Source organism: Acomys russatus, chromosome 30 (genome assembly GCF_903995435.1).
Source record: "Acomys russatus chromosome 30, mAcoRus1.1, whole genome shotgun sequence".
Lineage (NCBI taxonomy): Eukaryota > Metazoa > Chordata > Mammalia > Rodentia > Muridae > Acomys > Acomys russatus.
Genome location: NC_067166.1, coordinates 24505640 through 24529835, shown reverse-complemented (window position 1 = coordinate 24529835; position 24196 = coordinate 24505640). Strand labels below are relative to the sequence as shown.

The following is a 24196-nucleotide window of genomic DNA, read 5'->3' as shown; positions in this document are numbered from 1 at the left end:
CGTTACCATTCATTCATCCATTGGCTGATGGGCATTTGGGCTGATCCCGTTTCCTTACTATTGTTAAAATATCGGTGATAAATATGGAAGTGCAAGTGCCTCTGAGGAGGATAAAGATCCCTGTGGGTATATGCCCTAGAATATGTAGCCAAGATGAATGCTGGTTTTGTTTCCAGTGTTTTGAAAAGCCTCTACACTGTTTACTATAGTGACTATATCAGTGATTAAACATTATTCCATACCCTCACTCACATTTATTTTCTTAACAGTAGTCGTTTTGACTAGGGTGAGGTAGATCTCAAAATCATTGTAATATGTATTTCTTTGATGGGCGTTCGTATTTCCTTTTAGAATTGTTGGTTCCGCTCATTGGCCTACTTATGGATTGCAGGGTTTGTGTATACATGTGTATGTTTAATTTTTGCAATTATTTATATATTGTAGATATGAACCACTTGTCTGAAGTATAGCTGCCAAGGATTTTCTCCTATTTTCTAGGCTATCTCAGGAACTCAGGCTTTTTATTTGCTTGTTTGAGATACCAGCTTTTCATCCAGTTATTTTTAAGAGTATAAAGTTAAGTCATAAAAATAGTTCTAGAGGCATACATCTGAGAATTGTCACCATATAGATGATATGTAATTACTAAGATTAGGTGCATTCACCAAGTTATAAGCATGGGGTGGGGGCCATCCAAAGAATGAGGCCTGGTTGTATCTTACTACCTTAAGAGTAGGAAAACAGACTGAGATAGTGAGAATGAACTTTACTACCTAGGGAAATAGGGTAAACGCATTTTCTTTACTACACATGTGAAGTAGAAAGCTGTGTGTGTGTGTGTGTGTGTGTGTGTGTGTGTGTGTGTGAGTGAGAGAGAGAGAGAGAGAGAGAGAGAGAGAGAGAGAATATGAGAATGTCTGTCTGTCTTTGTACATGTGTGCTGGGTGGAGGCCATTGGTTGAAGTCAGATACCATTCTCAGTTTGCTGTCCACTTGTTTGAGACAAGTTCTTTAGCTGAGCCTGGAACTGACAGATTTGGCTAGAATAACTAGTTAGCAAGCCTTGGCTTCTTCCTGTCTCTTCCTCCCCAGAGCTGGGGTTACAGACGTGTGGTTCCATGCCCAGCCTTATTTTTTACTGCAAACACTTGACTGACAGCGCCATCTCCCCAGACCACTTGGAACATTTTAACTTTTGAAAAAGTCCTAGTATTTGTAGTCTCTTAACATATCTTCCACTTTGTATTTGGCTCATATTTGCTGAATAATAAAATAAAGATGTGTTGAAATTTGAGGTACTTGAACAAAACCTAGTATTTAAAAAGTATTAAGTGAAGTTCAGAAAATGGTAGGAATTGTAGATACACTTTTGGAAACCAAAAGACCTCTTACATTGTACATTTTTGTAGAATTTAGCATATTTCCAATTTTATTTCACCATTACTAGTATTTACACAGAATGTTTTTTATCGTCTTAGAGAATTCCTGTACCCCTGTGTAGTATCTCCTAGGCTCTGTTGTATTTTCTGTGGTGATGTGGGCAAACTGTTTTTCCACCTCAGATAGAGCACCAAGGACAGACCAAAGACATTATTCCAAGACCTAGAGCTCCGAGGCAGTGAGTTTATTGCGGTTGCTTGGGCAGCTGCATCACTGAAACGCTGGTGACCGCTCATGAAAGGTTCTTTACCTGGCTTCCTGCCCAGCTTGTAAGGAAGCTCCACCAGAGTCTCCTCTTCCCCAGGGATTATTCACATAATCTTGAAGAGAGGCTGTGTGTCTCTTCCCAAGGTTGGTTAGTTGCGGTTGAAAGTTTCAGTTTGGAGGGAGTAGCTACACAAATCACCAAGCAACTTCATATCTGCTTTGTTTCTGCGGATAACAAAGTTGCTTATTGTAGATTTTTCAAATAAATAAAATCATACACTGTATGCCTTTTGTTCCTGGCTTCCTTACCTTAGCATAGTATTTTCAGGACTCACTTATGTTGTACCAAATATTGATATTTCATAGTGTGACCATACTGCATTCTGTGCATTATGGTAATACATCATTTATTAATGATGGACATGTAAGTTATTCTAAATAATATGAGCATTCATGTACAATATTTTATTTGAACATATGCTTTACATGCTCTTACATAGCTATAGAATTGCTAGGCCATTTGTAATTTTATATATAACATTTTAAAAAGATGTATTTCTGTGTATATTTTATGTACATTACTATTCTATTTGCATGTATGTTTGCATGACAGAAGGACAGAAGAGGGACAGATACCAGTACAAATGATTGCGAGCCATCATGTTGTCACTGGGAATTGAACTCAGGACCTCTGGAAGAGTAGCCAGTGCTTTTAACTACTGAGCCATCTCTCCAGCCCATATATGTAACATTTTGAGGAGCCACCAGATTATTTTTCATAGTGGCTATGTGCTCTTCACAGCAGTGCATGTTCTCAACATCTATACTGGGATCTGTTACTTATCTGTGCTACATTTAGTCAGGTCTCTTAAGACAGATTTCTCTACCTAGTTCCTTTCCTTTTCAATAATTAAGTTTTACCATACTGGCCATTTCTTTTACACTTCTCTTAATATGAGTTTATTTGATACTTTCTATCATTAAATTCAAGTTGTATGTGTTTGCATTTTTTTCTCAGTTGCCATATGATGAGACTAACTGGTAACTGCTAATAACTCTAAAGCAGTGGTTCTGTGGGTTGCATATCAGATATTTATGTTATTACCATTGGGAAGTAGCAGCGAAGTAATTTGTGGTTGGAGGTCATCACAATATGAGGAACTGTACTAAAAGGTCATAGCATCAAGAAGGTTGAGAATCACTGCCCTAAAGCAGTTCATTTAGGTGGTACTCACGAGATTCAGTTACTCCTTGTTCTTACAGAAGCATCTTGTAGGAGGAATCTTTGTGACATTATTATTATTATACTTTTTAATCTACTAACGTTGGCATCTGTTGGTGTTTTTTTTGTTTTTGTTTTTGTTTTTGTTTTTGTTTTTGTTTTTTTTTGTCTTCAATGATGCTGGGGATTAGACCCAGGACCTTGCATATGTTAAGCACACATTCTGCCACACCTAGTTCATTGGTGAGTTTTGATTGAAATAATTTGTTAGTTGTAGATTTTGCATCATTCATTTTTTGAGGAACTCAACACTCAATGTTACAGGTTTTTTTTTTTAAACATAGAGTCTTCTTGTGATAAAATTGATAAAAGCTTAAATAACACTATAGTGACAATCTTATAGTGACAATCAACCATATTGTGTTAGTGATGGAAACTATGTAAAATTCACTTGGGGAATACTATTTGAAAGTTACTAATTAGTGATCTTTTAGAGTAGAGTGATACTAGTTAGTACTTAAAATTGGTCTTGAGAAGTCAGGCACGTGGTGCACACCTGTAATCCTGGCACTCTGGGAGGCAAAGGCAGAGGCAGACGGATCTCTGTGTAGGGCAGCGTGGTCTACAAAGTGAGTCCAGAACAGCCAAGCCTACACAGAAACCCTATCTTGGAAAACCAATAGATAGTGGATGGATGGATGGATGGATGGATGGATGGATGGATGGATGGATGGATGGATCGGTCAGCCTGTGTGGTCTGCTGCCAGTTTACAAATTATTTGGTGTGATAAGTTAAAGGAAATGATTATGTGCTTAGAATCTTTTATCAAAATTTGATATCATCATAATTTAAAGATCTGTTTCAAATATACAAGTCTATAGCAGTTTGGGAATTAAAAAGAAATCCTTTACTTTACTTGGTCTGAAGAACATGCAGAAACCAAAATGTTTATTAGGTTTCTTGAAACATGCACATGACAGTGTGCAGAAGTCACCGTGTACCACTGGGTTATGTGAAGTAAGAATGTTGAAAAAGGAGGGGAGTGACAAATTGGGAAGATAGGAGAAAATGTTGTAGGGGTAGACAGGCACAGGCACATTTTAGGGCATATTTCATCCATATTTCCACCTCTTTTACTCCAGGTCTGTTTGCACCTTTGTTCCTTTATGTATGCTAGGGACCAGCCCGATCTGGAGCCCACCATTTTAAAAGCTGGGTTTTTTTTTTTTTGTTTGTTTGTTTGTTTGTTTTTTGTTTTAACCTGAGGTGAAAAAGATAGAATGTTAAATTTTCTGCATTTTGTATCTTTATCATTAACTAGTTCATAGAAAAAGTACTAATTTCCAGATGTGCTAAGGAAGGAAAACCAATTAAAGTAGTTAGCAGTTATAAAGAGGCAAATGAAAGAAAGTTAAAAGGGAGACAGATTGTTGTGGAAGTGGCTTGATTTGCATTGATTGTGTCAGTTTCCCCAACTTTTTCCTTAATTGGTAATTAGTTTCTGAATCTCCAAATGGCTTTATTATTATTTTGGCCTTTGTAATACACCTTTCCCCCAAGACTGATGTATTTCTAATGTATTCTATTAATTTGGTTGTTTGTTTTCTAGGAATACAAGAATTTCCAGAAAATATTAAAAACTGTAAGGTTTTGACAATTGTGGAGGCCAGTGTAAACCCTATTTCTAAGTAAGTCTTTAAATTGAATTATAAGGTTTTTTTTTTTTTTCTTAAACTATGACAGTTATAGAGCAACAGTAATTCTATAGTAAAACGTAGAGTATTTCTTTAGATACTTTGAAGAAAAATTGCATCAATCCTAAAGTTATACAGAGATTCAGGTTTGTTTGGTATGTGTTGACTGTATGTCTATCTGTATACCATGTGTGCTCCCCCCATACTCATTCCTCTCTCACAGGCACTTCCTTCCCTCCTTCTTCCTCTCCCTCCCCCTCCCCTGTGTGTGTGGGGGGAGGGGAGGGAGAGAGAGGAAGGGAGAGAACGAGAGGTAGGAGGGGTGGGGGGGGAGGAAGTTTTCTGTGTTTTGGCTGCATGGGGGGGGGGGAGTGCCTGCATGTATGTCTGTGTGTCGTGTGCAGGCATGGCACCTGGGGAGGCCAGAAGAGGGCCTTGAACCCCTGGAACTGAAGTAATAGACATTTGTGAGCCACCCATGGGTTCTGGGAATCAAACCTGGATACTCTAGAAAAGCGGCCAATGCCTTAAACCCTAAGCCATCTTGAGCCCCACAGAGATTCAGTTTTAGACACCTTCTAATAATCTTTCTTATCCATATACTACAGATATAAATTTGAGATTAAAAAAAAATAGAATGTGAGTGCTCTAGATGTCACAGTCAAGTGTGAAAAGTGAGATTTAAAATTTGCATGTATAAACAGGGCACTTTCAAAACAAACTGAAAGAGAGGAAACTGAAGAGAAAGACAGGCAATTGCTTATAACATGTACCTGAAGGTATGTGTCATTTGTAATGGTAGTAACTGTAAATGCGGGTTTCTTGCACCACAGCTGTTAATTTTTACAAAATTGAAATGTTAATGTGAATGGTAAATAGAGTGAAGTACAGCTCAGGATAACTAGAGCTCTCACTCCATGAGAGGCTTTACCAAAGATAGAGCTGTTTTACTTGATATTGAAGATGGTGGAATGCTGTGAGGCAAAGGAAAATAAGTCAAAGTTTGATATGTCTTCCAGCATGGGAATTTATTGAAGTAGATACTCATTTGAAGATTTCTTTTCCTAGCATCAAGTTTTACATCTGTAACTTGTTTTATAAGCAGATGTGAATAAAAGTATAAAATAATAACATAGGTTCTTACCTGGTCTTAATCTGTCATTCACCTATTTGATTTCTCCTTTGTTCATTATAAAGCTTTACAGCCTGAATCACTTATAGATTAGTTGAAACTGAAAATAATATAAATCCAGTGATTCTTCACTATTGGCTATTAAATCCTTGGGGATTGGCATTATTGTAGATTTTGGGTGTCCTCATGCTATTGATATGTAAGTTTTGTAGGGTCCAGGTTTATAGCTTACCATCCGACAGGACCAGTTCTCACAACAAAGAACCATTCATCTTACTGCATTATTAGTGTTTACAAATTACCTATATAATCTTTTTATTTTATGTTGGATAAGATATATTTAAGAAGTATTGATTCATAGTTATGTCCTATATATAATTCTATGTCTGGCTCATTCTAAATGTAATATTTTGTGTAGATTTTTATAAGAGATAAGTTATTACAAAAAGCTTAATTTAAAAGTGAAAAGGTAAGTGTTGTTGAGAAGCTATCTTTATTATACAAATTCTGAGATAAAATTTTGGCAAGAGACCGACATTTTAAATATGTACTTAATTTAATTATTTTATATTTTATATAGGCTCCCTGATGGTTTTTCTCAGCTGCTAAACCTAACCCAGTTGTATCTGAATGATGCTTTCCTTGAATTCTTACCAGCTAATTTTGGCAGGTAAATTATAGATTATTCTAAAGACATTTACATTGTTAGCTTCTGTAAACAGCATACAATTGCAGAATACTTTAGTAACACTTATTAATTACAGTTCATAGGCTTTTCTTTTGTAATTATTTCCAAGCATAGCAATTCTTACAGTTCCTTTGAATTATTTCCATTTGGAGTTACTGTTCCAAATAAGCAATAAGTCAGAAGTTTGTTTGTAATGCTGTTTAACCTAGTAAGATCAGGTTTGTTTTTTGTTTTGGTTTTGTTTGTTTTTTGAGACAGGGTTCTCTCTGTGTAGCCTTGGCTTTCCTGGACTTGCTTTTGTAGACCAGACTGGTCTCGAACTCACAGAGATCTGGGTGCCTCTGCCTTTTGGAGTACTGTGGTCACAGGTGTGTGCCAAAGATCAGCTGTTTTGATGGGAGCAGTGCCTCTGTATTTGAGACACTAAATGCTGTGTTAACATTTATAAAATTCTAAAGTGACAACAATTATTTTAGCTGTGGGAATTATAGTTCTTAAGAAAGAGGAACCTCTGAGGTCTCTCATCTTTCTGTGCCTATTTTCAAGTGTCAAGAGTATTTTTCCTTCATGGTCTGTAATGTTCCCTTACTTATTTCTCCTTAGACAGGTGTATTATTGTGCTATAATCCTAGAGTGGTTTTGTAGGTCATAGAATTTGTTCTAGAATTGAAATTAAAAATCATCACATTGTCCCTTTGAAAATGTATGACACTGGCTTGCCTAGGGCAAGTGAGGAGGCTGTGCTGGTAGAGGCACTTGCCATGAAAGCCCTGCATCCTGAGCTCAACACTCGGAACCTATAGAAAGGTAGAAAGAAATAACTGCATAAAGTTGTCCTTTGACCTCCACATGTGTGCTGTAGCACATGCACACCCACACCCACATATCACATAGTGCACAGACAATAATAATAAGAAATAAAACTTTTTAAAACTGTGTTAGTCTGTGGTGGTGGCGCACACCTTTAATCCGAGCACTGCAGAGGCAGAGGCAGATGGAACTCTGTGAGTTCAAGGCCAGTCTGGTTTCCAAATAGAGTTCCAGGACAACCAGGCCTGTAACACAGAGTAACTCTGTCTGAAAAACAAAAAACAAACAAAGATAATTGTGCTTAATTTTTTTCTCTTACTTTAATTTTGAGGAGCAGAATGGTATTTGTTGTTAGGTAGCTGATTCATTTTCTTTTTGTTTTTGTCAAGATCTTACTATGTAACCTCTGCTGGCCTGGAACTCTGTGTACATCAGGCTGGGTTTGAACTCAGAGATCCACCTGTCTCTGCCTCCAGAGTGCTGGGATTAAAGACTGGCTTTATTAAATTCTTTCACATTTAACATCACCATGCATATAGTAATTATGTAATTGATGTACTGCTTTACCTTAGAATGTGGCATCCGTTAATGCAATTTCTTATATTTGATTTTTTTTTTGTCCAAATTTGTTCTTTATTATACAGATTAACTAAACTCCAGATACTAGAACTTAGAGAAAACCAGTTGAAAATGTTGCCTAAGTAAGTCAGTTTGCTGTTCTTTTAAAATCCAATTTAGAGTTTTTAATCCTTAAGCTCTAAAATAAAGTTTAATTTAAAATATGAGTATATGTTATTTTGAATGATATGTTTTTACCTGGCTTTTGGTATTACATATAAAAATGTACAGATGTATTGGTGTTCATATGATAGTGCGATAACACTGATCTCATCCCTTTTTGAACCACAGTCCTATATGTGACACAGAAGTAAAAACTAAGTAAATCTGAGTCTCAGAGAGATTCTATGCTAGAGCTCATACACATCATTCAGAGTTGCTCACAAGATCTTCATAGGAAGTTTTGTACCTACACAACTTTTTTTGTATGGCTTTATAGTCTTGTAAAACTAGAAATGAATGATTGATCTCTAATATAAGCTAACATCAAAAAGATATGGCACCTTAAGAGCAAATAGTAATTTAGAAGTATTTAAAAAAACAGAAATTCTGGTTCAAAATAAGACTGTAGCCTTTGACCATTTACTAAACAAATAATAGATTCTTGAATGAATCACTGTATCTATGTAATCTATGCTTAAATATGATCTACCATCAATATTTAGAAATATAATTTCAGGGAACTATATTCATTAAATTTTTTCTGGCTGCTGTTGAGTTATAGCAGGTAGTAACTGATTTTAATGTATTTTTTTCTATTATACTCTTCTATGGTTAACATGAACACATCTTGCATGTGTATCCCCCACAGGATATGTCCTTGAGGGTGGAGACCTTATTTGATTTTCATTACAAGTTAATGTGTTAAGCCTAGTCATTGGCTTTATTATGTGGATGAAGTTTGTAGTCATGCTAATAAGTGTAAATTAGAAAAGCATTCATATTTTAATTTTATGACATATATTACTGCTTTGGTACTGGCTTATTTCAGAGCTTGACTGGGCAGGAAGAGATGTGAAAAATCTAAATAAAAATTATTTATTGTAATAACTAATGATAGCTAGATTTCTATCACTGTGACAAAATGCCTGATAAAAACATTTTTGCTTCATTCAAGTATTTTATCACAGTAATAAGAAAAGCAATACACTTTCCACCCAAAAACAGAGGTGCAGTTTCTGTTTATTGCTCTCACATGCTCTCTTGCATGTGCTCAGTCGTGTCATGTTTGATTGTGGCAGTCAAAGGATGACTTACCAGAGTGTGGGCATTGTGTTGCTGTGATGCAGACTTTGAGGAAAGGTTTGTTGTTGCTCATAATGTGCTGTGTTTCTTGAGTTGGCTGACCTTGCTTTTAGCCTTGTGGAGAAGTAGCAGATTCTGGTGAGGTAGAAAAAAATGTGATGATTACGGTGTGTCATTTTAGAAGTGAAGAGAAACGCAGGAGTTGAGTGGTAGAGTTCCTGTGGCCCCTTCTTTTCCCTCCCCCAATCTAACTTTCTTCCACAACATCCCTTTGTAAAGGTTCCACTACTTCTGAGTATTCTACAGGCTGGGGACCAAGCCTACAGTATATGGGCCCATAGGGGACATGGAAAGTGTAAGCTGTAGCCTATGGATTTTCTGATACCATAGACAATTCAATAAACTTTAACTCTTCGGAGATTCAGTTGGTTATATAAATGAATTTGTAAATTTATTTTTTATCTTTTTTGGGAGCTACATGCTTAAAATCTTTAACTTTATAAGCTATAAATACAAGGCCATGATTTTAAATATTAAGATACTAATGTGCATTTAGATTGTGTAACCAGATTTGAAAGTTTAAAAAGCATGTATGTGCATTCGTGTGTGTGTGTGTGTGTGTGTGTGTGTGTGTGTGTGTGTGTGTGTGTGTGTGTGTGTGTGTGTGTGTGTGTGTGTGTGTGTGTAGAGTGAGAGGGACTCAGTCCTTTCCTTTCACCATCTGGGTCCTGGGACTAGAACTAAGACTGTTAGACTTAGCAGCAAGTGCTTTACCCCCTGAGCCATCTTGCAGACTCTAAACTTTTTTTGTGATTAAAACAGTGAGAAAATTTGTTTTACATATACAGTTAAGTGAAACTGTATACTGCCTGGGGAATTCTGGAGGGCACTGACAAGTTTTGAGGGGCAGTCTAATTTTTCCTGAGGCTTCTGAAGTGTACAAATAGAACCAATACTAATATCATTTTTGTCATGTACTGTATTATTCCCCTTTTAAAATCTACTTCAAGTCTTTTCCAGGACACTGTTTGTGATTGAGCTTTCCCAGTGCTCTGCTCACATTTTTATACCTTGCCCCGAGAGTACTAGGATAATTTTCTTCAAACTGCCTTACTGTTTATTATGTAGTCAGTTGCTACAAGTAAATTTCTGCCATCTTAGCAGTTTGACAATGTCAAAACAAGAATGTCTGTCTGTGTCCTTTCAGTTATTTCTCCTCACAATCCTCTTTCACTTTTCTCATATCTCCATCTGACATTATAATACTTTGAAGATATTAACTTGATAACACAGCATGTGACTTTATACACTAGATACAAACCCTGCAAATTCTTTTGTGGTATTTTATGAAGGAAGCTAGAATGTCTAGACTTTATAGACGAAGATAGATTTGAATAAGGGGAAAAGAACTATAGTTCCAGAGGATAGACACTCAGTAAATCTTACATTAAGGTGACTGTGATAAAGACAGGTGTAGTGCAGTGAAAAAAGAGATGGTGATCTAACATCATGATTAAATGTATGGATTGGAGAAAAGCGGCTTTATTCAGTTTGCGCCCGTGACGTAGTTCCATTATGGTTACTATGTGTGTTCTTACGTTCTTTCACTGAAAAAGTGGAAAATACATTAGCAGTGTGCTGCTCATTCTTACATGTTTGAACATTCAGAGAGGATAAAATTCTGCAATCTTTAGCCATATTTTAAAATCTCTTTGTTTTTTAAGGTTTCATTTTCAACACAATAACATTTGCATGTTATACTAATGGTATCCCAGTATACTTGTCAAATATCTTATGCTACAAAGTCTTAGTGTGTAACTAAAACACATTTTTTTTTCTTATCTGGATAGATGATAGTGCCTCAGCGCATATAAAGAGATTTTTCTAATTAAGCAACTCAAGAACATAAACACATTTGAATGAATTAGCGGTTAAATTTTTTAAAGATATTTTTGTGGAAGAAATAAAATTATAGGTTAATTTCTTCATTGCAGAATCTGTGCTTTTAATTTTATTTTTTAAATTTAATTTTATTTTTACTTATAGATAAATTTATTTTAAATTTGTTTTTAGATTTATTTTAGATTAATTTAGATTAATATGTATGAATGTTTTGTCTGCTTATGCCTGGTGCCTGCAGAGGTCAGAAAATGGCAGCCGGAACTGGAGTTAGGTATGATTGTGAGCCACCATGTGGGTGTTGGGAACCAACTGCAGGTTCTCTGAACCAACTCCCCTGATGCTATTTTAATTTTCTTACAGAAAAGTATTGACATTTAGGGAGAAGGTTGGACATGATATGTTAGTGCTTTAATTTTTTTTCTAGATGTACTCATTTTATTTTATGTGTGAGTGTTTTGCCTGCATGTGCGTGTGCACACCACATACATGTGTGGTGCTTGTGGGGCTCAGAAGAGGGCGTTGGATCCCATGGAGCTGTAGTCACAAATGGTTGTGGACTGCCATGTTGGTGCTGGTAACTGAACCCAAGTCCTCTGTTGAAAGAGCAAGTGCTTGTAACGACTGTACCATCTTAGCAACCCCTATTGCTTTAACTTAAACTTACTATCTAATTCTGCTTGTAGTCTTAACAAGACCTTGGAGGGAAAATCTATACATTTATATAAGTATGTTTTAAAACATGAGATTTGGAAGTTTCTGTGTAATTCATGTTTTGTGGGGCTAATTCTTTGTTACTTTGTTGTCAAAAGAACCATGAATAGACTGACCCAGCTGGAAAGACTGGATTTGGGAAGTAATGAATTCACAGAAGTGGTAAGTCCTTGCAGTCTCACTGCCATGAGTCTTTCATTTCTCTTAAAAATTAGGTGAGATCTGACAAATAGTTAGACAAAATAGGAAATTAATGAGAAATCTGTGGAAGAGATAACACTTTTTTTTTTTGTATAAGCAGCAAATGTGACAGCTTACAAGAGGGGGGCATCCAATAAGTGCAGCTGATGTGACATAGCTCCAAATTTTACTTCATAGTTAAAAGGAAAGTCATTGAGGGGGAAGAACTGTTATTTTTGGAGTTTGTATTGAGATCTGTCAGGTGAGTTTGTTCTTTTTATTCTAAGTGAACTGTATTGGAATGGAGTAAATATAGAGTATTTTAATTTAAGTAAATTTTGAAAAATAGCTCAGAAAGTAAGCCATATAGCTTTTGGACCTCATGAGGCTGAGAAGCTTCTGTAAGGCAGGAGACACTGTCAACAGAACAAAGCGACAGCCTACAAACTAGGAAAAGATCTTCACCAACCCTACATCGGACAAAGGTCTAATATCCACAATATATAAAGAACTCAAGAAATTAAACACCACCAAACCAAATAACCTAATTGAGAAATGGGGCTCAGAACTAAACAGAGAATTCTCAACAGAGGAATATCAAATGGCTGAGAAACACTTAAAGAAATGTTCAACGTCTTTAGTCATCAGAGAAATGCAAATCAAAACAACTCTGAGATTCCATCTTATACCCATCAGAATGGCAAAGATCAAAATTCAAGCGACACCACATGCTGGCGAGGATGTGGAGAGGAACACTCCTTTGTTGCTGGTGGGAATGCAAACTAGTACAACCACTTTGGAAATCTATCTGACGTTATCTCAGAAAACTGGGAATAGGGCTTCCTCAAGACCCAGCTATTCCTCTCCTTGGAATATACCCAGAAGATGCACCAGCACACAACAGGGACATATGCTCAACCATGTTCATAGCGGCCTTATTCATAATAGCCAGAACATGGAAACAGCCTAAGTGTCCCTCAGTAGAAGAATGGATAAAGAAACTGTGGTACATATACACTATGGAATACTATTCAGCTATTAAAAACAAGGAATTCCCGAAACTTGTGGACAAATGGATTGAACTAGAAGTGATCATAATGAGTGAGTTAACCCAGAAGCAGAAAGAGTCAAATGGTACATACTCACTTTTTTTTAAAGTGGTATTTATTAACTATGGTAATCATAGTTAAAAGTCATGTTTACAAATCTGTTGTTCAAAATTACTGCAGCTTTCAAATGATAGTGTTGGAAGTAAGAATTTCTCTTGTGGGTTTTGTGCATTTCAGCTGTAGTCAGAGTACTGGTATTTGGGATACCTTATACTTTTTCTAAAGTACTTTTTCATATACTTTAAAATTTTTGTTTTAATTTTTAATTTTATGTTTATGGGTATTTTGCCTTCGTGTGTGTCTGTACACCACTTGCATGCCTGGTGCCTGAAGAGGCTAGAAGAGAGGACCAGCGGGGAGAGTATAAACTCTCTAGGACTGGGTTACAAGCAGGCAGTTGTGAACCCACATGTTCTGGAATCGAAAATCAGGTCCTTAAAGAGCAGCCAGTTTTCTTAATGACTTACCCACTTCTGCAGCCTATGTTTTCATATTCTAAATAAATGATTTCTGGTGGATTTTCAAATTTTTACTTATTCCTAAGTTATCCTTTATGACCTTATTTTGTGATTTTCTTTTAGCTTTCAAAATCATCCATTTCCTCCTCATTTTGATATGTGTTAGTATCACACTTAGAGGAAAAAAATAATAATGGCTAGGTGATGTATACTGGTAATCCCACCACTTGGGACGTGGAGTCCAGGAGGATCAATTTAAAGTCATTCTCTGTTACAGAGGGACTACAGCGTGCCTCAAAAATAAAAACAAAAAACAAAACAAACAGAAATTAAGCCTGTAAAACTTACTACAGAATTAAAGAACTTTTATAAAAGTGAAGTGGTTTTTTGTTTTGTTTTTAAATTCAGGTTATACATGGAAGTCTTGCCTATATTTCTTAACAACAAACCTGAACTACATGAGTTTCATGTATGACTTTGGCTATGGTGGTTAGTATGGTAGTGCCCTTTACCATTGTGGACTTATTGGTTACACATGGCTCTTAGCACCTAGAGAAGTGACAACTTGAAGGAGCCATTCAAACCTTCAGCTAAATGGCCAGTACCCACGAGCAAGTTGACCTGAATACTAATGTTCACAGCAACATAAGGGGGGGTAGGCTAATGAGTTTAGCTCTTCAGCACCATATTTAATTTTCCATTACATAATTCTGATTTTCTACTAGGAGTTTACATAATATATTCTTGTCATGCTCTTCTTTCAGTCAAGGCACTGGTGTTTGGTTCTCCCCACGTTGGACAGCTCACAACTTGTAGCTGTAGTTCTGGGCGAATCTGAATCCCTCTTCTAGCCTCCTGCATACACACAGACATAAACACACACATACACACACACTCACACACTCACAGACACACACACACACACACACACACAATACAGAGTTAATCATATATTGACTTTTTCACTTTAGAGCTTTTTCCTAAGATTTTCTAAAAGGCCATATCTTTATTGATAATATTTTTATTATATACTTTTAAACTGGGTTCTATTTTTTATTAATTACATAAATATTTGACCCAATTGTGTAATCCAGGGCTTAAGTGCCATCCAGAAGTGTACAGCTAGAAAGTGCTTCCCCCTCCTCTCCCCTTTAATGTTTTGAGTAAAGATTACCTTGGAAATTCTTGAGGCTTCTTCAGCTAGATACAGATAGCTAAGTAAGTTAATTGAATTCTTCCCTCTTATCTAAATAGCCTGAAGTACTTGAACAACTAAGTGGATTGAAAGAATTTTGGATGGATGGTAACAGGCTGACTTTTATTCCAGGGGTATGTATATGAGATTTTCAATAGTTCCTTTATTGTTTTCTTTCATTTCAGTATTTGAATTGCACATTTAAGTTATTTTTTAATCATTTAGTGAACTTTTTACTTAATTTGTTGCTAAACAGTGTGAAGCAAATCGTATATCTTAGAAACTATGTATACATTCTTGATTAAAATCTGAGAACTCCCATAACAAGTTTTATTAAAAATAGTCTTTACTACTGAAAAACATGCATTCTGTTAGTACCAATCAGATTTATATGAAATTCAGTGTTTCCACGAATAGTTAAACTAAAATAATCTCTGCTCTATCAACTGAGAAATTATATGCTCTCAGATCTAAATAAGGCATAAGAGTATTTCTACTACACAGGAGCTGACGAGTATTTCCCCAAGGAAACCATCACTCTGCTTGCCTAACACTAATCTTTTAAAAATTTATCTACTTTTATTTATGTGCATTGGTGTTTTTCCTGCATACATGCATATGTGACAGTGTTAGATCCTGGAGTTACACTTGTGAGCCGCCATACAGATACTGGGATTTGACCTGGGTCTTCTGGAAGAGTAGTCAATGCCCTTAACTGCTGAGCCATCTTTCCAGCCCCTAAAATTAATTCTTATCTTCATTATTAAATATGTCGTGACATTTATGAAACATTCACATTTAACTATTAATTAAAACTCAGTATGCTTGTTACTTGAACTTAAACATTATTTGATATAATAATGGTATTTTCTGTCTTTTACTTACAGTTTATTGGTAGTTTGAGACAGCTCACATATTTGGATGTTTCTAAAAATAATATTGAGATGGTTGAAGAAGGAATTTCAACATGTGAAAACCTCCAAGACTTCCTCCTATCCAGTAACTCCCTTCAACAGCTGCCTGAGACTATCGGTCTGTGTTGCTTTCAAAACAGTTTTGGTTTTTTTTTTTTTTTTTTTTAATTATTAAAGACTTTTTAACCAAGACTTTCATAGGAACTCAGTCTTATTAATGTTTTAGTGTACTACCACATGCAGATTACTTGGAAGTTTTCCTGATATGTTCCATTGCACAATTTACTACCTTACTGTTGTTACTATTTTTATTTATTCTAAGGAAACTCCATTTTTATAAGTAGTAAATTCTTTACACAGAAGCTCGCCTACTCAGCTTTCTTGGATTCCTAGCCCTTATTTGGAAACTGTAGTTGCTTCACTATTGATTGATAGATAAGAAAACTGAGAAGGATTTTTTAAAAATTTATAACAAATCTACAATTCCTGCTAAATATATTTTGAAATTGCTTGTTTGGAGCCAGGCACAGTGGCTTTACACACCTGTAATCCCAGCACTTGGGAGGCAGAGTCAGGAAGATCTCTGAGTTTCAGGTCAGCCTGGTCTACAAAGTGAATGCAGGACAGTCAGGGTGACACAGAGAAATCCTGTCTCGAAAACAAAACAAAAAAGAAAGATAAAATATTGATAAATGTTAATAAAATATTAGGTAGAAAAGATCATTTTGATGAAAAATTAAAAAACTTCAATCTTCAAGGTAAGGTAATAGAAAAATGGGAATTTTTTTTTACATATTTCTCAGTTGAATTACACCAGTTCTAAAGTCAAAATACACTTTACATTTCAGGCTTATATTTTCATTTAATCAGTCTTCTTAATATTTGAATTGAAATGTTATTTATTTGTATATACTATTTTGTTATATAGTGATAAACAGGCTTCACACTGCTGTTTCTTTATTAATTCAACAAATTGGAGTTAATTCTTCTTTATGCCATGACATTGCTTTTAAGGATGTGAACGATGCAGGCAAAATGCCTGTTTTCTTGTGTAGGTTATATTTTAGTTAGAAAGAAGGTAGGTAGTAAACTAGTTAGGATCCAGGTAAGTTAAACAGTGCAGTGGGGCCTGGAGGTAGAATCAGTAAAGGACTTTCCTGGCAAGCATAAGGACTTGAGTTTGATTTCAGACACTTAACATTACAAGCCAAACAACCTTAGTGATGTGCACTGAGGAGGTAGATCCCTGGGGCTCCTTAGCCTGCTGCCAGTGTAACCTACTATGAACTCCAGGTTCCAGTATGAGACCTTGCCTAAACAACAAGGAGGCTGGTTCCTGTGGAAGGACCCCCAAGGCTTACCTCTGCCATCCAGAAGTATGCTTACGCTCCTGCAGGCACGCATGTGCGCGTGCGCGCGCGCACACATACACACACACAGACACACACACACATAAGTGAGGTGGATGGAAATAGAAAATGTTGGGCAAGAGTAAGAGGGGATGTTGCTGGGGTAGTGCCTCCTATAGGTAGGTTTATTGATAATGTTTCTAGTTCTTGTCAAATGTAATGGGTTTCACATTGACTATTGGTGGATTTGGTTTCTAATTTAAGCTGAAAATGGTTATTATTTTTTCTCAATAGGTTCACTGAAAAATGTCACAACTCTTAAAATAGATGAAAACCAATTAATGTATCTACCAGACTCAATAGGAGGGTGAGTTGTGTGTGAATATGTAGGACCTGGAAAATATTTTGTTAATTTAGCATGCAGTTCAGATGTTTACATAAGGAACATCTAAAGTAGATTCCATAGACATTTAAAATAAGTAACTGGCATATAGTTTAATTATCTTTTTAATAAAAATATGCTTATTTATTATTGATAAAATTGAGCTTTATTAAATTTTATTATTTGCTAAAGTTAAAGTTAATATGTTTGTAAATTTGGCTGTAGTGTAGATTTAAAAAACCATGTGTTTCCATTTATAATTAAAGGTTAAGATCCATAGAAGAACTGGATTGCAGTTTCAATGAAATTGAAGCTTTGCCTTCATCAGTTGGACAGCTCACAAACATACGGACATTTGCTGCGGATCACAATTACTTACAACAGTTACCCCCAGAGGTATAACTTTCAGATATATTAATATTCCTTTGATTACTAACTTATAAATCTCAGGTTTGTGATCTCCAGTTTGTTTCTCTTTCAGATTGGAAACTGGAAAAATATAACTGTGCTGTTTCTCCATTCTAATAAACTAGAGACACTTCCAGAGGAAATGGGTGATATGCAAAAATTAAAAGTCATTAATTTAAGTGATAATAGGTTTGTAATCTTCAGTTGGCTTATAGAATACATTGAAGTTAAACTTTCATATGAAATGTACTACACTAGCTGATGTTTATTAAAAAGTACAGAAGCTGCTAACCTGTAGGACAGTAACCTGTCCTAAAACAAAGTTGTCATGTTCATCTGGAGTGTTTTTTGTCCTAATATTGGAGGATGCTTTTCAGGTCTTCCATTGATGACAGGATACTCCTTACCCTCAGGAAATAGAGCATCTCGTAGGCTGGTGCATGTACTGTTTAAGACTAGATAATGTTGTCCTTTCTCCTATATAAAGGTATTCCTTTGGCTTTACTTTCATTTTTGTTTTTTAAGTCTTACCTGCATATATCATTGTATAGCATTGTTCAAATGACTTGTGTTTTCATTCTCATTATTTTGTGGTGCTAGGAGGTAGAAAGAGAGGGTCTGTGCTAGGTAATTGCTATACCACTGTTTCTCGTTTTTAAGTTTAAATTTTGTTTGTCTTTTTGCATTCAGGTTAAAGAATTTGCCTTTTAGCTTTACAAAGCTACAACAGTTGACTGCTATGTGGCTCTCAGATAATCAGGTGGGCATTCTGACCTAGTAAGTTTGGCTGGAATTCCAGTTGTGTTACATAATTGTACTCTTTAGTTTATATAGAGCCATTTAAGATCAGTTACACCCTGGTTCACATGTAAAAATATATTTATCTTACTGTAAAGATACAGATATATAAGTAGTAAAATGATAATAGTTGTAGTGATGATGATGATGATGATGATGATGATGATGATGATGATGAAGATGAAGACAGTCTTCGCATGGTTCACCTGGCTCTGCTGTTTACTTGATGGTTCTGTAGTCTGCTTTTCAGGCTTGGTTCTTCTCTCAGTGACTTACATAATGAAGTCCTCCTGTTTTATTTTCTGTAAACTATCCTTCAAATTATTTTTCACATCCTAGTTATTTCTAACAATATCTTTAGCCTAGTACCTATTGTTTTTAAAATTACAAGTATTATCTGTAGGGCCGGCTAGCAATCAATCAAGACACAGACACTTGTTATATTTTAAGCTAGTCTTAGTTGACCTGGGGCAGGGCAGATATCAATCCTCTAAATTGCCTCCCATAGTGGGGCAGGCATGGGATCCCTGTGTTAATCCCATGCCATCTACTTTTAATAACTTCTGTCAAGCTACCTCCCATTCATAATCCCAAATACTTGCTCATGTTTTTCGTCTGAGATGGATTCTCCATCCACGCCGCAGGCCATGTGCTTCTCCTGCAGCTAACCCATGGCAGCCTTCCTCTCTTCACTCTCAGAATTCCTGCCTCTCTAAGCCCCACCTGTCTCCTGCCCAGGTGGGATGGCTTTTTATTAAGCAAAAGGTGGGTCAGACAACAAACAGTACTTAGCCTCAGAATACATCAGATTATCCCAACAAGTACCTGTTCCTGAATCATATATACAGCCCCGTATCTATCTAACACTGACACCTAGATTTCTCAGACTCAGCACCCCTAAAACAGCATACCATCTTCTGTCACAAATGTTTCCTTGCAAGTCTTTGCTCACTGAGAAGTGTTTTATGGAGTCAGACACAGGAGTGCAACCTTTCTCTACTAGCATCTCTGTACTGCCGGTCCAGTTCATCACCAAGTCCTCAGGAATATTGAATAACTCATGTGTGTTTCATCATTTCATGTTCAGTGCAGAATCTAGTAGTGTCATATGTAGTTAATCCAGAGTCAGATGCCATATAATTAATTACACACATACGAATTTTGCATTTATACTTTCTACTTTGGATTCTATGCTGAAAATTGTAATCCTTTTTTATTAATAGGATGCTCAGACTATAGGCATATGCTGTCATGCCAAACCCCCCCCCCCAAATACTGAGACTCAAACCTAGAGCCAAGCACTCTGTTACCTTTTTTGCCTTAAAAGAAAAGTGTATAGTTACTAGATACTTAAAAATTGGACATTGCTCACTCAAATTGTTTGAAATAACTTTGTACGGGGCCTCTGCCTCCTGTTACTGCTTGCCCCTTTTAGCCCCGTATCACTCAAATACTATAATTCATATGCTCTCTCAGTCTTATCCTTGCACTAGCATCCTTGAAATGGTGGTTTTCTGCATGTCATAGGCCTCAAGTTCTCATTCATGCTGTAGCTATTGCTTTATCTCTTACATATATCACTCTTTCCACCAAGTGAGTTCTCTTTGCCCTACATGCCTTCTTATTTTCCTGTCTTCACCTTAAACCTCTCAGAAATGCTGTCCCGTTTTTCTGAGTAGTAAGTGAATGCCAGTCTCCTGTGCTGTCTAGTGTCCTACAGCTTGTCAGCCTGTGATTACGTCTTTTGTAATAGTAGGCTTTGTTAGGTGTATCATCCCTCTTACACACTGCAAACTCAAGAAGTCAGTGTAAATATTTGTTTTCCTGCCTTCTGTGTCTAGTGCTTAGTGCTTTGATTATAAAGTACTATTAGTGAGTTATTTGATGAGTGAGTGGTTTTATATTTCCGGGGAAGAATACCGACAAATGACATCCTGTGTGCTAGGGAATGATAACTTAGTGTCTGAACATAAATGGGGTTAAAGATGATAGTCATTGAAGGAACAGGAAAAGCTTGGTACGTTAACTCTTTTCTTGGTCCATGTACTATGTAAGTAGCAATAGTTAGTCGTAACTTTTATGAGGTGTAATTCATATGCCATTCAATTCACCCATTTTAAAATGTGTTGGTTTGGTATATGCAGTGGGTTGTATAATAAAAGAATAATAGTAAAAAACTTTCAGGGAAATTGGTTTTTTTAATGTCCCAGATAATTTTGATAATACCATTTAATAGGGGCTTCTTCACACACTAAGAAACTACTGGGCCCAAATTATGTCTATGTTATTTATAATCACAATGATTCATGTATTCTTTGCTTACATGTTCTTAAATAATGTTATTTAACATTTAAAAATTAATCTGTGTTTTCACCATAAACTGTCTCTTGAGATCATTGTGTCTTTTTCTACTTGTGACAGTTATATCTGTGCTCGGAACTTGCAGATTTTCAAATATTTAAAAATATTTAATTAAGTGTGCTTTACCTGGAAGATAATCTTACAGGAGTGGAGGGGATTGGTGGATAGTAAGAAAACCAGGATGGAGTAGCACAGGCATTTACATTTGGGGATAGGCCAGGGTAAGCGCTAAGCATTGTAGGTACTGTCACCACTGTCTGGCTTTTGTAAAACAAAGCATGAAGAAACAATCAGCCTGTACTTGAGAAAGCAGGACTTTAGGAAAGAGTAGGGTTACCATTTCCATTATTTGAGGAAATCAAGTAAAACAGTAAGAATTTGAAGATGTAGAACAGTTTTTTTTTTTAACAAGATGGAGGCCACACATTTTAAAAATATTTGGGAGTAAGATTTCAGGATAGAATCGGGTTTTCACAAGAGTTTGTCCAAAGAATGACTGATGAGGTGTTAGAGAAGAAAGACTGGGAAATTAAGTATGTATTTTGAAAATAAGAATTGTTTTGTTAGCAAGGAGATTGATACTGTTTGTTAACTATTAGAAGAAAGATACAAAGAATGAAGTTAAAATACCTGGGAGCTCTTCTAGAGTGTCTTCTTGTTGCATCCAGGGATGGAGATAAGAGAGAAGCAGTTTTCAACTGCTGTTTAGCTACATACTGGAATAAATGTTTAGATAACTAGTTTAAAATTTCTAAATTTTTCCCTTAAGGGCATTTTTGCAAAAGGAAATACCAGAGAGAGCAAAATAACAAATGAGAAATGTGTTTTATAACTTTATTAGTAAAATCACTGTATAATAGTTCATAGGTTATAGATATTCTTGGTGTATTGAAATATTTTAAAATTGTTTCAATGTTAATTAGAATATACTCAATTTGCCTTTTTCATTTTTTAGATTTCTGTGTGGTTTTAAATAAATGTTCAGAGTGCTATTGTATATATGCACAGTTTTGTTTTTGTAGTCTACACCTTGACACTTCATAAAATTGGTGGTGGTTATTCATAGGGATTGTTAGATGTGTATTTCCTTTATGTTTATTGAAAATTAACCACTATTTTCTTTTCCTAGTCCAAACCTCTGATACCTCTTCAAAAGGAAACTGATGCAGAGACTCAGAAAATGGTGCTTACTAATTACATGTTCCCTCAACAACCAAGGACCGAAGATGGTAGGAGTTGAAGATGCCTTTCTCCCCTTCCTCTTAACTAAAGATCAGGAGAATTTTTAGCTCCAAACTTCCTTACTATTTCATTGATGGTTTGGAAAATTAGTCAGAAAGTTTTCAGAAAATATTGGATGATAAGTAACATCTCTGAGTTGAACTTAGAGGTGTGAAAATGTATCATATCATGTCTTTTCTTTATTTAAGTTATATTGATAATAGTATTCATTGTAGCTCTCCTTATTTCAAATCATATTTAACTAAATGTTAAAAATGCATGTTAAGCATTGTGTGGTTATGTGTTAAACCAGTTCATGTTTTGTTCTATTGTATTTAATACTCTTTGACTCTACACACTAGATGAAGGTTGTCTCTGAATCTATAACCTTTGAGTATATATGTCACTGCTAAGTTACTTCCTGTGTTTTGCCCAGCAAGAGAGAATATGTTCTTCACTATTGACCACAAGTATATACTTGTGGATTATATTGTGAAGACAGAGGACCAAATTATTTCTAGTATATGTAGTATATATCAGAAGAGGGCAGTAGATCCCATTATAAATGGTTGTGAGCCACCATGTGGTTTCTAGGAACTGATCTCAGGACCTCTAGAAGAGCATCCAGTGTTCTTAACCACTGAGACATCTCTACAGCCTCATATATGTAGTAGATGTTCGTTCTCTCTCTCTCTCTCTCTCTCTCTCTCTCTCTCTCTCCCTCTCTCTCTCCTCTCCGCTCTCTCTCTCTCTCTCTCTCTCTCTCTCTCTCCTCTCCTCTCCTCTCCTCTCCTCTCTCTTCTATCTCTCTCTCTGTTTGTGTGTGTGTGTGTGCACCATTTAAAAATTGTACTTGAAATGTCTTTCTGTATGGCCTGATGTTACTTAGAAATTAACTCAATATATAATATTGAGGAAAAGGGTAAGTTCATTGTGAGTCTTAACACATTAAGATTTCCATATGAGACCTGGAGAGATGGCTCAGTGGTTAAGTGCATTTTCTGTTCTTCCAGATGACCCAGATTTTGTTCTCAGCTCCCACTTGGCAGCTTACAGCTGTTGGTAACTCCAGTTCTAGGGTATCTGATCAATCTTTTGGATTCTTGGAGCCCCAAGCATGCATTTTAGTATACAGACATACATATTAGCAAACACTCATGCATATAAAATAAAATTAAAATAAAATATGCCACGTCAAGTGGCTAAGCTTCCATTTTCTCTTCTTTAAATAACTTTAGCAGTTTTATTTGAACCAGTTACTTACATATGACTTATGACTACTTTTAGCCTGAGTGCTTTCAACAGATATATTTTATTATACAGCCTTTACTGAAATAGTTTTTCAGTCTGAATAAAACATTAAAACATTGTCTTCTATAGACTAAGAAATCATTTTATCTCTTATAAATATTATAAGTATTAATATTCTTTACTACCAAAAGGACAATTATTTGATCATGTTGTATAGCTGATAGTATTTACAGGACTCTCACACATTCTTACAGTGTCAACCAGGCTTCTTCTGTATTGTTATGACCGAAGAATCAGGAGAAACAAAAAAAGAAAGACTTAGTTTGTAGTTTCAGAGGTCTCATTTCATCTCAGTGAGACAGATGTAGTAGATAGACAGTTCACATCAAGGGAACACAGAAGCAGAAGTGGTGGCTGGGGACTCGGTGCTGCCTTTAAAGTCGTGCTTCCTCCGACACAGCCCAGCTTCTAGCATTTTCACAGACTCCAAAATAGTACCACTTAGGGACTAAGTATTCAAAATAGAAGCCTGCGGGAAACATTTCATAGTCACATCAATACTTAGTACTATTTCCTGTTATAAATCTTTAGAGATAAAGAAAATTGAAAAATTCAGACATTCTGATAAATAAGAGCAGACAAACAAACATTGGCATACTCAAATATTTGTTATGTTTTCTCTATTAGTACTATAAGTAGGATTTACCTATTTATCTTTTCTATCTTGCTGTTTTGTGGTGCTAGTGATTGGATCCAGGACCTTGCAAATGGTAGACAAGCACTGTATACCCTCCAGTGCTACACATCCATTTAAACTTAATTTTTAACATCCAGAATTTTTATTTGCATGCATCTTAAGAGTTTCTGCTGCTGCAATAAAACACCATGACCAAACTTCTG

The 24196-nt window shown here is 35.9% G+C and overlaps 1 protein-coding gene across 7 annotated transcripts in view; it reads left to right on the top strand.

Moving 5' to 3' along the window:
- Erbin (erbb2 interacting protein) overlaps window positions 1-24196 on the top strand; it is a 98950-nt gene that overhangs the window by 43482 nt on the left and 31272 nt on the right. For all 7 annotated transcript variants that reach the window (XM_051172418.1, XM_051172416.1, XM_051172417.1 and 4 more), the window contains exons 5-15: window positions 4480-4558; window positions 6277-6366; window positions 7839-7895; window positions 11769-11832; window positions 14672-14746; window positions 15500-15644; window positions 17170-17242; window positions 17524-17653; window positions 17739-17854; window positions 18356-18425; window positions 21954-22053. In XM_051172418.1, coding sequence (XP_051028375.1) covers window positions 4480-4558; window positions 6277-6366; window positions 7839-7895; window positions 11769-11832; window positions 14672-14746; window positions 15500-15644; window positions 17170-17242; window positions 17524-17653; window positions 17739-17854; window positions 18356-18425; window positions 21954-22053 — 999 coding nt within the window. The remainder of the gene's footprint in view (window positions 1-4479; window positions 4559-6276; window positions 6367-7838; window positions 7896-11768; window positions 11833-14671; window positions 14747-15499; window positions 15645-17169; window positions 17243-17523; window positions 17654-17738; window positions 17855-18355; window positions 18426-21953; window positions 22054-24196) is intronic.